We start from the raw sequence: 17,232 nt of genomic DNA, 5'->3' as shown, positions 1-17,232 counted from the left end.
GAGCATTTTAACATTCCATTGGCCAATTCATGTTCTGATTTTCAAAGCTTTAGTCTATACCAAGGAGTGTCTGATTTCTGCATTTATCTGACTTGAAAACAATATATAAATTTTCAGACTTGCAGGTTGTTAGCCCACAGAGTGTCTATTCTGGTGGTAGGGCTGTTACCTCAGCATACAAACATGCATTTTATGCAAAATGCTTTTACTTTCGTGTAGATGTTTCGGTTATACCACTGATACCTGGTCACCAGAGCCTCGTTTGTGATAACAGACTCTACCACAAAAAGGCACGGGTATGGTATTTGAGTGGGAGAGGCTATATGTTATATATCATGAAGTCAAGAAATTCATGATATTATGCAATCACCACTCCTTAGAACCAGGACAAAATATTGGAAGCATTAAAATTATACTTTTTTAATCCTTTCTTAGTGCTGCAAATATTCCATTAAATCTCCAACACGATGTCCTCCCAGCACTTAAGCCTTAATACACAGAAAGTATTCCTTCAAACTGTCTCCCAACTGCCAATCACTAGCTCTATACTCCTTGAATTAAAATTTCACATAACTTATCCACTTTCCAGTGAAAGACTACAATTAATTTCCTCAACCAGGAGAAAAGTAGTTATCTTGATTATAGACAATTACCGAGATTAACACTCCACTCTGGATCTTTCCATTGCATGTTATTTGCAGTAATTATAGCTCAAACAGTTATAAAAATGCCCTTTCCATCATTCATAAAAATCACTTTCCTTGTTCTCACTAAGAACAGGGAAAGTAGTTATTATGGAGGAATTGCAATTCGTATCATCTACATCTCCCTTTTCTGTTGGCTTTATTCTTACCAGAGAGTCAAATAAGCAGTCTTCAACAGTACCTACCTGAATACTTTTATCATCATTGGCAACACCCCTCCCTTATCCAGCTCTCTGCTAATATCCTCCTTCAACCAAATATTATCTACATCAGAAGATGATTTATGAAGCTCATTAAAATCATTAAATGATATCTTAAAACAATATAATATGACAATATCTAAAGAAAAAACAAAAATAAAAAATAAAAGGTGAAACTCAATAAGAAGTAAAATAGTGATAGATAATAAAATATTAGAACAAGTAAATACTTTCAGATACTTGAATATGATTTTTCATATGAAGAACAAAAAGACAGACATTAAAATATCAAACTTTGTCAAAGTAAATGACATAATAAATAATACATTTAAGCCATTCCTAGTGTAAAAATAAATGATTTTTATTTTATGTTCTTTAAAATTCTTATTTAAATTTACAATATTTCTTTTCTTTACTTATTCATGTAACTTACTATATTATACTTATTTTTCTTATAGTTTTGTTTCTTTACTTAGTTCGAAATATATACTTATTTATCTTGTTTATTTTCAACTCACTTAACTAATTTTACTTAACAGTTGTGACTGTCGTTCTTAATCTGTTGCTTGATTTAGTCTACTACAGTTAATCCTTTCTTTCAATTAGACCCCCCCATTCTCAATGTCGTAACTATGCTTAATCACGTGCACGAAATTCTAAAACATAGGAATTGCCTCTGGCTGGAGTCGATCCCTTTGTCTAAACAGTAAGTGTTTGTCTATATTGATTTCTGAAAAATTTATTTATTTATTATGATTGTGCCATCAGAAATCGCAGATAAGACTTAAATATCCTTCCATAAAAATAAAACTTAGCAAAGCATGGAAATATCTCATTATTTATCACTATATCAAGCAACGCAATACTCTATTCTTCAGTCATGCCCATTTATCTCCCTGGGTCACACAGGTTCGGTCTTTTTATGAGAAGTGCATTGGTATATAAGAATCAGGCAAGTTATTTGACAAACAAAAGTTTATTCATGCTAATTAGAGTACAGTAAAGTTAACACTAAGCACACAGTCTTTTTCCCCCGACTCTATACTTCTCAGCAATATTAACTTAGATCTTAAATTATCCAATCTAGTTCAACATTTCTCCTTTAAGAAAACAGGCTAAGGTAATATTTATGCCTATACTTAAGTCATTACAACATAACAGACCTACACATACTATACCACAGGCAAGCTCAGACAATAAATAATATTACGCACATTAACTTTCACCTTGTAACAACACTATCTTATTTCCCACAACTAAGCAAGTTATTTCTTAATGGTTAGCTAATTTCCTTCAGTCCTGAAGCAATACTAACAAAAAAAAACAACTAGAGCAATCTCTGCCTTTAGTTAAATCACATAATATACCTTAATTGGTATTTAGTCATCTAGTGCACATCAGTTGACCCCCCCCGAGATATTCCTCTTCCTTCTGATATTGCTTACACACACAGGCACCATTTTCCGATATTGGCGACACTTTCACAGGCAGAGATCATCAGGAACCTTAGTGATTGGAAATCCGGAACTTACTTTCTATACTGCATAAACGAACCATCTAGCATCTTCGGGCGTCTGTTGGCTGGAATGGGGTCCCTTGACCTAGAATCAGCAGAACATACTCGAACCAGAAGCCGGTACAGAAACTGGGCGAAAATGAACTTATCCAGCAACGACCATCAAAATGACCTCTGCTCATAAGCGGTCATCTAGTTAACTCCTCTCACCTTCTCCGAAACGAACCCTCTTCATGACGACTGACCTTCCTCAAAAAAAAACTTCCTCTGTCATTCTCCCTCTCTTTTCTCCTCTCTCGATGTCTCTCCTTTTATGCTGCTCATTCGGCTTTGGCTCTTGCAACTTTTTTTTTATTCCCCTGGGTATTCATAGGTCTTTCCCTCCATCTTTTAGGTCGCTGCATTAAAGCGGGGAAACCCCGTACATTCTTGACCTTAGTGTGTGCGATGGCCTTAGGTCTTATTCTTAGTCTTGTCTGGGATTTCTTTGTCATAACAATCTATTGTTACAATTCATTCAGACATTTTTTTTTCTTTGTCCTTTGTTGTTGTACAGCAAGTCATTAATTAAATATTAACTAAAATTACAAGTATGTTAAATTAATTTGAATTCCTAAGTAAAATCGGTATAGAAAGAATCTAATCTAAAAATTCTACACAAGATTTTACACTAGTACAAAAACACACTAGAATCAGTCTATATTTTAAAACACTATCATATTCACTCTAGAGATATTTGATCACATGTGGTTACCAATGAATTTACTGAAGAAGTTTTATTTACTAGGAGATAACATCTTATATAATTATGAAGGAATTAACTTATTAAATTAATTTAGGCAATACAAAAATGATGTGTCAGTTCTTGCTGATGTTATTGAACAAGAATTAGTTAAGGAAATCATAAGCACACCAGTATAGTGAGTCTTCTTCTAAATGTTTCCACAGATATTTCAAATGAGGAGGAACTTGTAAGTTATATGAAATACATAGATAACAATAAAAAACTGGAATAGGCATTTATCATAATTCCACTGCAAAACACTCAATTGCAGGGTATATCTTTGCTATATCTGCAGGGTATGATATATCTTTGATAGAGAGTGAAATGAACAAATTATTCTTGCCATGGAAGAAGTTGCAATTGGTTAGTAGGCACTGAAACAGATGGAGAAGGTAACATAGTGAGGAAAAAATATTTGGATAGTGGTAAAATTAAAGAAAGATGTCAGAGATCTTATGTCAACATGCTGTTGCAAATGATTTATGGTGGATAAGAAGCTGAAATTCAAGAGTCACCTAGCAAAAATTGTTACAAATAAAGTAGTGAAGATTTGTATACAGCATTGGGTAGATGAGGGTAATGTTATCTGTGAGAGTCAACATGGGTTTGTGAAGGGGTGCTCTTGTTTTAGTAATATGCTAGCCTTTTATAATAAAGTTACAAGAACATTAGATGAGAGAAAGGCATATACTGCCATTTTCTTAGACTTAGCGAAAGCGTTTGACTGGGTGCCACATCGTAAGCTGATATTTAAATAGCATTACATAGGTCTGGATATCAGATTGGTCAACTGGATTCAGGATTGGCTGTCCAATAGGTATCAGAGAGTTGTGTATGGTGGGGCAGTTTAAAGGAGGCAGAGGGTTACAAGTGGGGTCCCACAGGGACCAGTACTGGGACCTATATTGTTCAACCTTTATATCAATGACATTGTCAGTGGATGGCAAGGGGATATTCAGTTGTTTGCGGATGATGCAAAGCTGGGAAGGATTATTAATAATAGTGCAGATGTGGTAGCTCTGGAAGAGGATTTGAATAAGCTAGACAGATGGGCAAATGAATGGGGGAGTCAGATTAATGCAGCAAAATGTAAGGTCTTGAGGTTTGGGAAACATCGATCGGACGCTGCATACTCTATGGCAGGAGTTATATTGGAGGAAGTAGGGGAGACAAGAGATCTGGGGTTGATGATTGATAGAAACCTGAAATTTAGGAGACATATTGCAAAGGTGGTGAAGGTAACACAGAGGATTGCTGCAATAATGAGAAGGACAGTGACCTGCAGAGATAAAAGAGTTATCATTCCATTATATAAGTCTCTGATCAGACCCCACTTAGACTATTGTTCTCAGATTTGGTCCCGAAGTTTTGAAGGGAATAAATTAACTGTGGGAAAGGGTACCAAGGCAGATAACAAAGATGGTTTCAGGACTGTACAATGTTATTTATGAGGATCGGCTGAGGGAATGTGGACTGCAGAGTTTGGTGGATAGAAGGAGAGGTGATATGATTGAGACTTTTAAACTGTTGAGAGATGGTTACAGGGTTGACACTAGGGAGTTCTTTCACTTGGTTGAACAGCGGGAAGGAGTGATGACAAAAAGCCATCCCTGTAAGTTACAAAAGGAAACTGTGAGCAAGAGGGTGAGGAGTGGTTTCTTTGCATGGGGGGGGGGTTGAACCATGGAATGCATTGCCTGATGGAGTGGTGAGAGTGAGAACGGTCAATGAGTTTAAGGAGTGGCATGATAGACTTTATGTTCCTTAGGGGGGGGGGAATCTCCCCTTCGATGAGTTTTGATAGAATTTGTGTTTCTTATGAAGGACCTCTCACGATGAGTCTTTTGACTCCATGGAGGCCTGAATAATAATAATAATAATAATATAATGTCTCGTCAAAACCAACTCTACCATATAGAAGCGAAACATGGACTATAAAAAGGAAAGATGAAAAACAAATTCAAGCAGCAGAAATGAAGTTCCTCAGAAAAAGTTGATTATACCAAGTGGGACCATAAAACAAATGAAGAAATCTTACAATCCCTGAAAATAAAACCAATTAATTACTACATAAGACAGTATAAACAAAAATGGCTAGAACATTTAAATCAAATGGACAACAGCAGACTACTAAAAATATTATACAAATACAAAATAAGTGGAAAAAGAAGAATCGGAAGACCAAGAAAGAGATGGCATGAGACCAGAACAGGCCACTTGGCCTAAAATCCATGTTAGGAAGAACAAGATTTGGAATCAAAGTCAAAACATCCAATACACAAGAACTCTTTGCTCTGTTATTGATGTTTATGACATTTGTATATACAGTAATATTCCCTTGGTTCTAGAGATGCCCTCACCATTTTTAAAGGACTGTCCTATTTGGAGATCCAAGAAGCTATATTTAGCATTCTTTGATCTTTCCCCATTCTAATAATTATTTGTCTCAAGGGTGCCTATAAACAGAATATTTACTTGCATATCCTGAACAGTCCTAGTTTCCTGAATTTGCAATTCTTTTGCTCTCACTAACCCCTTTCTCCAGATACCCAACCCTAAATACATCTTACTTTCCCATACTTTTTTCTTTCTCTTTTCTACTGCACCATTCATCAGGTACATCTCTAATCACTCTAAACATTTTCCCTGTTTTACTGCTTATTACTGTTTGAAGACGATTTCCTTCATAATGACAATCTCACCATTCTCTTCACCCTCCCAAATCTTTCATGTTATTCTTCCAACTAGCACCCCAATCATTTATATTTCATTCATCTCCTTTTAAATATAAGAGTACTGGATGAATACTTACAAACTCAATAACTCTGATAAATCCCCTTGGCTCTTTGAACACACTAATGCTTAAATCCATGACAGTCTGGAAAAAAGAGAGGGAAAAAATTATTAAAATATGTAGCTGAAGTTACAGTGATGACAATCACAAACAATTTTTACAAAACTAAACAAAACAAAAAAAGTCAAATTATGAGTTTAAGGCAATTCTTTGAAAATGACAAAACCTGGAAAGAAAGCATCATAACTAAATAGTGCTGTTTTCATAAAACAGCAAATGCTGGTCTTTGCTAACAAGAAAAACTAAAAATTAGATGGATATGAAAATAAAAGTAATTAGTTACTGATATTTTTACTTCATACTGTGATAATGTTTTTGGAATAAGAACAGCAAATTAGGTATATAATAACAGTTTATTAATCATAAATTTATTGTACGAGTACAGCAATCCCTCAATTAGTGCACCTAATACGTTCTTTAAAACAGGCATTAATCGAATATAATAACCTATGGGAAAATGTATAATTCGTTCCTCAGATTTCTTTTCTGACCCTTAATTTTTTTTAATAAAAGAATTAGGGCCTAGTTAAAGGAAACCCACAAAGCTGAAAGACAATAAAACATATTCAGAATATAAATTTATTATTCTGCTTCTTAACAAAGAATTGAGCTAAAGTAGTTTGGCAGGCATTCTGTTTCTTTTTTTCATAGAACTGATGGTATGGCCCTATTGCCTCTTCTGCAAATGTTACTGGTTCTCTCTTCACCAGGATCAGTTTCTAAGCATTGCTGCTTAGAAATTTTGATTATACGAAAACTATTTTCAAATTGTTTCTGTGAAACCTCTTGGGGCTTGTCAGTGATTAAATTTTCTTCATATTCATCAGGATTTTCCTGCTGTGTATCTAAATTTAGCAGATCTGAATCACTCAACTTCTCAGAATGAGAATTAATTAACTTAGATTCATCTGAAAAGCCTCTAAAATCATTTGCACAATGTGGAAGAATGTGCTTCCAAACAGCTCACATATTGCTAGCAGTAATTTCATTCGACTTTGCGACTTTATAACCAGGCTGAGATTTCTCTGATTTGGCTAGAAACTCTTGGAAGGCATTCACTTCTAAAAAAAGGCCGGTTTCATCAACATTAAATATTTGTTGGTCACAATAGTCTCCTTCTTACACAATTTTCTTCAAAATCTCTGAATATCGCCTTATCTGCACTTGTAGCTTCTCCTGTGATTAGAACATTATGTAGGCTATTTCTCTCTTTGAAATGCTCAAATCACCCAGCACTAACGTGGAATTCTTTTTTTCTCATTGATAGCCCTTTCTTTCCAGGCTACAAAGAGATAATACTTTTGATTTAATAAGGCCAGTGTTTAGCGGGATCTGTTTTTGGTTACAATCTTCGATTCGTGTAAAAAGAAGTCTCTCTAATTCAATCATTATAATATTCTTGTAGATAAGCTTAAACATTGGTAATACATAACTGTTAATTTTAAGGAAAAAACAACATATATTATTATATTAACTAAATAACTTTAATTAATACTTCCAATATTTCGGTAATGTTACATTACCATCTTCAGGGAACATAAAACGTAATGAAATGTGCATGCAGGCACTAACACTGAGCAAAAATGGCTGAAGAAAACAACTGAAGTCAGTTGTTTTCTTCAGCATAGCATAGCCAAACAATAGGTTTAAGTGGGCCAAATTGGGTATTAATCTTGGCTGTTTGGGCTGATGTTCTAAGAATGCAAGCCTCCCATATTTGGGGTAGTCTCATGCATCCAAATTTATTGAGGTTTGGGGAGTTTTCTTTAAGGCTGAGACTGATTCTAAAAATAATCTCTCATATTTAAACTTGCTGCAGTGTAGTAAGGAAGCTTTCTTCCAGCGTATTTTATGGCAGGTGTCCAAGGCATGGTCAGCAAGTCCTGAGTGGCTATAACAGTGGAAACAGATATAATTCTTATGTTCAGATATCCTGATATTAGCAGCCCTGTCTGTTTGGCCATAGTAAGACAGTTTACAACTATAGGGACCTGGTAAACTCCAGGAAGGTCTAAAGGAAGTGGCTGGTCCTTGGGAGAGCAGATAAAAGATGGCAATTTTTGATATGGATTGTAACAAGTTGTCAAGTCGTAATTTTTTTAAGATTTTTGTTAACTTTTCAAAAGGTACCATGAATATAAGGAATAGTGACAGATTTAGAGTAATTCTTGTTGTGGAGGGAGGGGGGGGTGTTAACTGGTTTTAATATTTTTGGGGGGTTGTATCCATTGGCTACAAAGGTGTTAAAAATATGAATAAGTTCAGTAGTAAGAGCACTGTTATCTGAACTGATTAATTTTGCCCTGTTATATAGGGTTTTTATAATCCCATATTGCTGGGAGGGGGGATGGTGTGGACACTGGCGAATGTATCTACCTGTATGTGTAGGTTTTCTGTAAACTGAGAAAGCCAGGGATCCATTAGGCTGGCATGTAATCAGAGTATCTAGGAAAGGGAGATTATTATTGTTTTCTTTTTCTAAGGTAAACTGGATCCTGTGGTGTTGATTGTTTATGTGTGAAAGGAAGTTTGAGGAAACGTGTCTAGGCCATGCAGCCAAATAGCGAACATATCATCTACATAGCATAGTCAAACAATAGGTTTAAGTGGGACCAGGTAGATACCCAACAAGGTGCACCACAAGAAGGTGAAGATTGGACATTAGATCAGAAGCCCTGGTCGGTTCTCTGCATTCCTTTAAAGGCTATGTGGAGGTCTCCTCTCAGTTATATAGCTTTGACCCTTAAGCATATTTCGTACTGCTGTTAAGTCAAAGAAAAATCCTCATTTTACTTCCAAGCATAAGACTACTATAATAATATAATAAATTTAGTTTAATCGTTTATCCAAGTGTAAGCAAACAAAGTCTGCACCTGAAAATATCTTCAGGACAGAGATAAGGTGGTACATCCCTTGGCAACTCGCAGCAAAGATGGATCAAGATCTCATCATTCCTTGTCTGAGTATTTCCCATAATGCAAAGCACCATCTCCTTGCGGACATGTATACTGCTATGCATTAAGGGAAGGGCCACTACCCAGACCGGTTTCGACCTTTATTTAGGTCTCATCAGTGGGAGGCAGACCCAGAGTGGTGATACTATGGCAGAAGCAATGGAGAGGTCATATTTACCTATAAGAGTTGCCAACCAGTGTACCACCTTATTATTAAATTACTCTGGATTTAGAGAAAGATGTTGGAAGTTTATTTTGCACTTGGTTAGACTATAACAAGTTTAGTTTAATCCTTTATCCAAGTGTGAGCAAACAAAGTTTGCGCCTGAAAATATCTTCAGGACAAAAGTAAGGTAGTACATCCCTTGGCAACTCACAGCAAAGGTGGATCAAGCTCTCATCACTCCTTGTCTCAGTATCTCCCATAATGCAAAGCACATCTCCTTGCGGACATGTATACTGCCATGCATTAAGGGAAGGGCCACTACCCAGACCGGTTTCCTTTTGTTTAAGTGCGGGGATATCTCTTCCCAAAACTTGTGAAATCCTCTGGATCACCCAATAATGAGCGACTCTACAGCCGCTCATTTGCTCATCTGGAAGGGTAACAGCAACAGTCGTGCCTCAGTTAACTTCACAGGCAACAGCATTGCCATTCATTACCCCCCACTCAGGCCCTGGGTGACAGCAACAGCCAAGCCTCAGGTAAAACTTCACGGACTACAGCATTGCCATTCATCACTCAAGCTTCCAACTGGTTTTGACATTTATTGAGGTCTCATCAGTGGGGAGGCAGACCCAGAATGGTGATACTAGGGCACAAGCAATGGAGAGGTCATATTTACCTACTATAATAATAATAATAGTTAATATATGGTATGATGCAAAAAAGTACCGAACTTCAACATAATTGAACTCCATAACATTGTAGTTATTCAGTGTTTTTGTGCCATACTGTAAAGCCTCCATGGAGTTAGCTGCTTATGGAGATCCAACTAGCCACAAACTTATCATATTACACCTTGAACTACAAGAATATAATTTCTTGGCATTTTTAATTTATAGCATAACCAAGTGAAAAACTTAAATAACAATGTATTTGCTTTAAAAGGAGGTTCACTTTTCAGTTACAGAAAAACACGAGTAAATTTAAAATCAAATTACACCTAAATAACAGTACAAGAAACAGGTGTGTGATGTTTTGTTTGTCTCTGCCTATTACTGATATAAAGAAATCTTATCAAAATTTCAGATCATCAGGTACATCTTCTTGTCATTCAAGATTTGTTAACATTCTTCTATATTGATAGTATAATTTATAAGCATATGACTATTAAATTAATGTACAAAGTCTATTTCAGATTTATTAATAAGAATGAATATCTAGAAGAAATTATGATCAGCATTGGCTCTCCATGATATCTAAAAATTCAACTGTAGCCAAAGTAACAAACTTCCAACAGTTCTAATATATTGCATTTGTTACCCATCTGAATTAATTTCAAACAACCATATTCAACCGAATCCATGGCATACAGCAAAGCTTTATACAGAGAGTCTATTGCTTAATTGTTTTGTCCTTTTTGCTATAACTTATCCGCAACAATACTCGAAATTTATTAATCACAGCAAACCACACTATGGCAATACACCCCATCTTCTATTTTTCAAGCAAAAAATTAATTCTAGTTTTCTTGTATTCTGCACACCATTTATATAATTATCAGAAATGTTCCTATTTATCACCCCCCCCCATCTCTTATCTGTCAAAAATCTTCCCACTCACTAACTCACAAACCTATCAACTTATGTCTCATATCTCTTCTCCCTACTATAGCATTTCATAGCTATGAAATCACTTTTGTTGCTTAGCCACTAAATTTGGTTTAGGAGACCAAATCCAGTTAGTTCACTATATATGGTAAGCCCTATAAATTGGAATCACACCTGTTCTTTTCTCTACTTATCAATATTCCTGTTGTCACAAGAATTATTTGTGTTGCCTTCACTACTTTTGCAATATGCCACTTCATGTTTGATTCCTTTTCAATGATAACAAAATCCCTTAGTTTCATAAATTCTCTTGAAGAGTAATTCATACATTTCCAAGGAGATCCACAATGCCGATTCAAATTTGAAATACCATCAAATAATTTAAATAACTATGCACCCATCACCATCCAGTACACATCACAACTTACCAACCACTCTCCACAAAAAAAGTTATGTACTTTTTTTCATGTGTAAATAAAGAACAAAAAATAAAACACTTATAATCATGGTTTAATAGTATTTTCCTGACCTCCATACTCACAAGACTCATCATGGGAGGACACCTATCTCTCATGGGTGGTCAATGTTCTCCTCTCAACATTGCTGCAATTCTGAAATATCTTCACAACCTTTGCAATATTTCCTCAGAAATTCAAATCTCTATCCACAATCACCACAAGATCCCTTGCTTCCTCTGCTTCTTCCAGTATAACTCCAAGTGAGTATAAAGCATTCCATCTGTGGATTCCAAATTTTAAAACTTTACATTTAGTTGCATTACACTGATATTCCCCATTCATATAAATCATAACAAAACCCACTCTTCCACTTTATTCAAATCCTCTTGAAGGGCCAAAACATGAGCATTATTATAACTCTCTCAAGTTAGTAATAATTGTGGCATGATCTACAAACAACTGAACATCTCCTTGTGGCAATATTATTGACAAAGATTGAACAGCAATGGTCCCAGGACTGAACCCTGTGAAACTCCACTGGTAACTTTCCTACTCCCTGATATTGCTTCCCCATATGGCAACTATCAAGCACCTAGGAAAAATCCAAAAAAATGACTACGCCTTACCATCATCCCCTGCTCTAGTTACTCCATTGTAAAAGGTAACCAGATTACTAAAACAAGAGCACATTCCCTTAAAACATGCAGTGAAATTCAATCTAGTCCTGCCTTATTGGCATTTAGCATACTCAGTATTTGGAATACATCCTCTTCATTCACTTCTAACACTTTGCTTATTATCCTTCTAGGAATAAAGCCTGTAGTATCAGTATGGAATAAAGTGATCATTAAATAGCTCAACTATGTCATCTGCTTTGGTCACCTGATTCCCATCTCCATCCAACAAGATAATCCCATCCACTATCATTTTTCTTCTTACTCACCTGATGGCAAAAAAAAAACTCCTAAGGATTCTCCTTGGATTGTACTGCAGTCTCTCCTCATATTCTAATTTTCTAATTAGAATATAAAAATATTCTTTACTCTACTTACAATTCCAATCACTTTCCTAGACTGAGCCTTATATTCCTCACACAATTGTTCTCCACTTCTCTCTTTTTATATGTCTTCCATAATTTTTTCTCTGCAATTCCCCATTTAACTGCAAATTGCTTTATTTTCTATACTCGAGGTATAAAATCTGCCATTGCTTTAAACAATTTTTTCTTAAGTATCTCCCATGCACTAATGACCCCTCTTTGAAATTCTTACATCCACTGTACTGCTACAAGCTGGTTTCTAAGTCTATGATAATCACCTGCCTTATAACTCCATATAAGGTCCTTCTGTTTTGATACCGCCACATGCCTATTCATCCTCCAGGTCAGGACTACTCACTTACACCAAAGGGTGAGGGCCACTCAAATACTCTGGTGCTATGACCAAATCCCAAACTCTTGATCCTAATGTTCCTTCTGCTGCAACACTTCAGACAATTGTCCCTCAACAAATCCAAAATATCAGTTCCTTTATTACTGCATGCTATCTCCTCTGCCCAGTTTATATCAATAGAATTGAAGTTCCCCCATAATGATTGTGCACTTTGCACTTGCCAAACTAATTTGCCTAAAATTTCTTGGTCACCACCATCTATATTCCCTGGTTTGTAACAACATCCTACTAAATATCTCATGCCATATACTCTCAAAGCCATTACTATTATTTTCTCTGATATTCTCTACCCTGAGTGTGCACAATTCATCTCCTACAATGAGTAACACTCCACCACCAAATTTAGCTTCCCTATCCTGTCAAAATACGCTTTACCCTTTGATTTCTATTCCTGTTTCTTCCAATTTTTCTCTCTGCCTCTCTATCCCTTGCTTCCACACTCTCGTCTTTCTGCAATTTCTTCTCTTCCCATCTCTCCCTTGCTTTCTGATGCCATTCTCTTACACTTCTCATTCTTCTCACACTAGCCAACCTCTATCCTCCCAAGATCTTCATTCCTTCCATCTCCTTTCTTAAGAGTTCTATCTCTCTCTCTCTCTCCACATATTCTGCTCTCAACTGACATTCACAATCATGGCCATCAGACAAACCATCTCGATCTGCTAAACTATCCAAGGCTAAATCTATATGCAGGTCTTTAATATTCTCCCTATTATCCAATACACTGACATCCACAAACTGAGAATCGCTCATTTCCTAAGCACTATCTCTGCCACCATAAATCCCAAGATCAAGACAGCTACCAGCACTCCCACTACCAACATTGAATGCACACATTCCCACCTGCCACATTTTTAAACAGGATGTGTCACATCACATGCATAGCAAGCTACAAAGTCATCAACTAGTTTACGAAATGGTGGGCACCATGTTGAATATAATCGATACATATGGAGATAATGCTGACAGTAAAATCCTAACAAAATACCACATAATTATACAAAAAAATTGACAATTTGAATAGCACAAACCTAAAAAATTATTGTCACAAAATAAACACAAAATTATTACTAATACTTATGTTTTGACAGCTCACATAAGCATTCTCTAACCAATTTAAGTTAGATGGCATTAATGTGACAAATGTAAGCATTAAAAAATGGTTGTTGCTATTATCGGGTTAAATGTGGAGACCTGACCAAGAATCTGTATTGTTAAATAATGCATGTTTGAACTAACTGTCAATCACAGTTAGCCAGTGGTTAACGTATCCACTCTCCAACCAACAGGTCACGAGTTCAAATCCCGCCATTGGCATGGTTGTTTGCAACTGTCTTTAGGTGGAAGATGAATTTCATCACCCGGTGTGAGACTACTGCCCTGCTTACTGAAGGCCTGAAATGCCTGAAAAAGTTTCATGTTTGGTCTTCAGAGCAGGGTTTCTGGACTATGTAAAAATAAATAAAAAATTACAAAAATATAAAAACTAATAAAAATGGAAAACATTCTTAGCCCACCCACAATACAAATGTACTATAGGTTTGGTAATAACCTTTCGTGGGTGGCAACCACAAAAATATTTTTTTGTAATTAATCCCCCCCAAGTTCCTCATCCCAGCTGCATGTCTATACTTTTTCTGAATCAACCACCCTACACATGAAAGTCAATTATAAAAATATTAGTTTTAACTGTGGATACAAGAAAACCTTCCTTAAAAAAATTTTAAATATGAAAAATAAAAAAAAAATAAAAATAATTGGAACAAATAAAAACATTCCCCAATTCATCCAAAATAACACCAAAACATTTTCCAATAGGAAACACTTTCATATCTATTTCACCAACAGTCAAAGAATAAATACAAACATTAGTGAAATACAATAATAAATTTAGTTTAATCCTTTATCCAAGTGTGAACAAACAAAGTCTGTGCCTGAAAATATCTTCAGGACTTTGTTTGCTCACACTTGGATAAAGGATTAAACTAAATTTATTATAGTCTAACCAAGTGAAAAATAAACTTTCAACATCTTTCTCTAAATTCAGAGTAATTTAATACAAAGGTGGCACACCGTTTGGCAACTCCTATAGGTAGAGATGACCTTGCTAATGCTTCTGCCTGGTATCTCCACTTGGGCCTGGCTCCCACTGAAGAGACCTCAATAAAGGTCGAAACTAGTCTGGGTAGTGGCCCTTCCCTTGATGCATAACATTATACATATCCACAAGGGTATATGTTTTACATTATGGGAGATACTGAGATTGGAGTGATGTTAGCTTGCTCTACCATTGTAACAAGTTGCCTGGTGTTGTACCACCTTACCCCAGTCCTGAAGATATTTTCAGGCGCAAACTTTGTTTGCTCACACTTGGATAAAGGATTAAACTAAATTTATTATAGTCCAACCAAGTGAAAAATAAACTTTCAACATTAGTGAAATACATCACCACTTACAAATATCAAAAACTGATTTGTTTTTCCTAACAGAACCTCAGTTGACATTCTCCATGGCCAGTCCACCCCAACCATCCAAGCTATATCCTACATGACGCATTTTGCAAAAAAGGTGGAACATGTTTTGTGAAATCTGATACCCCATCCCTTCCTATCAAAGGCTATCCAACTTAGAATCCCCACTTCTTGATCTGCTCTGGCTCAAGATCTTACCTCATTTCATTGACTTCATTTGCTGCCTTGACTGTTCTTTTAACTGGCAGTTCTGCTGTCCTTTTTGACTACCTATCACTAAAAATTGATTTCTTACAAACCAATTACCCAAATTGTGAGAATGTCCACCTTGGGGACTAACATCCATAACACAAACTAGCTCCCATACTCCAATTTCACAGGAAAGCTGAACCATTTGCCATCAGCCATGACTGCAAATAGTCAACATACAACTAGAATACCAGACAATCCTCATTATTCTTCCAACACTGGACCTTTCTTGACTAGCTCTCCCTCCAAATACACTGTGGATGTCTGTTCTTCCCTTGGAAACTCTAAACACAATCTTATTGGAGTCTTTTTCTGTACAGTTTGTCCTCTGCCCAGCCAATCTCAGCCTTGCACCCTATGGTGAATAATTGTGCTAAATGGGATGACTTCAAATTTTTATGCTGCTCTTCCAATATCACATTACTGTTTTCGCTTTCATGATCCAAACATCACTAAAGTAGTAACCAAAATAATCCTCACTGGAATAACAGCCTTCATTCCCTACTCCACTGCAAACCTCCAGCCTGTATTCAAGCCCTGGTTAAAATGTGGCTCTGTTATACATGATAAAAATGTGGCTTATGTAAAAAAAAATCAATGATTCCATGTTGTCACCTCACTTGCATCCTGATGTATAGTAACCTCACCCAAGGAAAAAGCAGATACTTTTGAAAGTTTTTTTACTCCAACTCCTGCTTGAATGATCAAGACAAATCACCTCTCATACTTCTACAAACTGCCCACTCCTCTGAATTTTCACCAAAAGGACATCAGAAAAACCCTCATTAATCTTGATACTAATAAGACTCCCGATCCAGATGGTATTCCTCCAGTTCTGCTCAAAACTTGTGCCCCAGAACTGACACCCATCCTAGAACTTCCATATTCTACGGGCAACAGCAAGGAAGCAAGTCCACATCCAGCCTATACTCAAAATGGGAAACAAAAGTCAGGCACCTAACTATTGTCATGTTGCTCTCACCTCAGTACTTTCAAAAGTGATAGAGAAGGCTATCAACAACGAGCTGCATTACCTGGAGACTCATCAGGTAATTAGTGATCACCAATATGGATTCCACCATTCTCGTTCTACAGCCAATTTCCTAGCTAATCTCACCTACCTTTGGACTCAGGCGATGGAAAGATTTGGAGAAACTCATGTTATCACTCTCAATATCCTAAGGCATTTGATCGTGTCTGACACCAAGGCCTTGTGAACAAACTGCCATCTTATGGCCTTTCTTCTATGCTCTGTGATTGAATTTCCAGCTTCCTCACTGGTCATTCATTGTGTGTCATAGTTGATGGCTTCCTCTCAAATTTTCCCATCAGTGCTGGAGTGCCTCACACTCCAGTTCTCGAGTTCTCCAGAACTCAAGTTCTGTGCTCACACCCACATTCTTCCACCTTCATATCAATGACCTCCTTTCTCCAACTTCAAATCCTATTCACAGCTTCGATGACAGTACTCTTCATTCGATGAGCCATCCAGCACCCTAATGTTAGATGCCTCAGGATCTTCCATAACTAATTACTTGAACACTAACCTCCTCAACATCTTGAAATGGGGTGAAGTCAACTTAGTAAGCTTCAATGCCAAAAAAAACAAGCCTACCTTATTACCTGCTGGAAAAATCCATCCCCTCTCATTTTTGATAATGTTCCAGTTTCCTTTCAAGATCAACATTCTCTTCCTGAGTTAACTGTCACATCCAGTTTATCCTGGCACACAAACATATTACTCACATAACCTGCTTGGCCTCTAAAAAGTTGGTGTTCTTTTCTATTCTAAACATTACTTTATGTCTCAACACCTAA

At 36.4% G+C, this 17,232-nt stretch overlaps 1 protein-coding gene across 2 annotated transcripts in view; it reads right to left on the bottom strand.

Moving 5' to 3' along the window:
* Positions 1 to 17,232, bottom strand: part of LOC150109283 (synaptophysin-like protein 2) — a 109,937-nt gene that overhangs the window by 71,686 nt on the left and 21,019 nt on the right. For both annotated transcript variants that reach the window (XM_090412391.1, XM_090412383.1), the window contains exon 2: positions 6,017 to 6,082. In XM_090412391.1, the coding sequence (XP_090268517.1) occupies positions 6,017 to 6,076 (60 nt within the window). In that variant the 5' untranslated portion in view covers positions 6,077 to 6,082. The remainder of the gene's footprint in view (positions 1 to 6,016; positions 6,083 to 17,232) is intronic.

This window comes from Typopeltis vanoorti, chromosome 2, assembly GCF_054136105.1.
Source record: "Typopeltis vanoorti isolate ZY-2024b chromosome 2, IOZ_Tvanoo_1.0, whole genome shotgun sequence".
Lineage (NCBI taxonomy): Eukaryota > Metazoa > Arthropoda > Arachnida > Uropygi > Thelyphonidae > Typopeltis > Typopeltis vanoorti.
The sequence above is the reverse complement of the archived record's forward strand: the minus strand, read 5'-3'. Positions and strand labels throughout refer to the sequence as shown.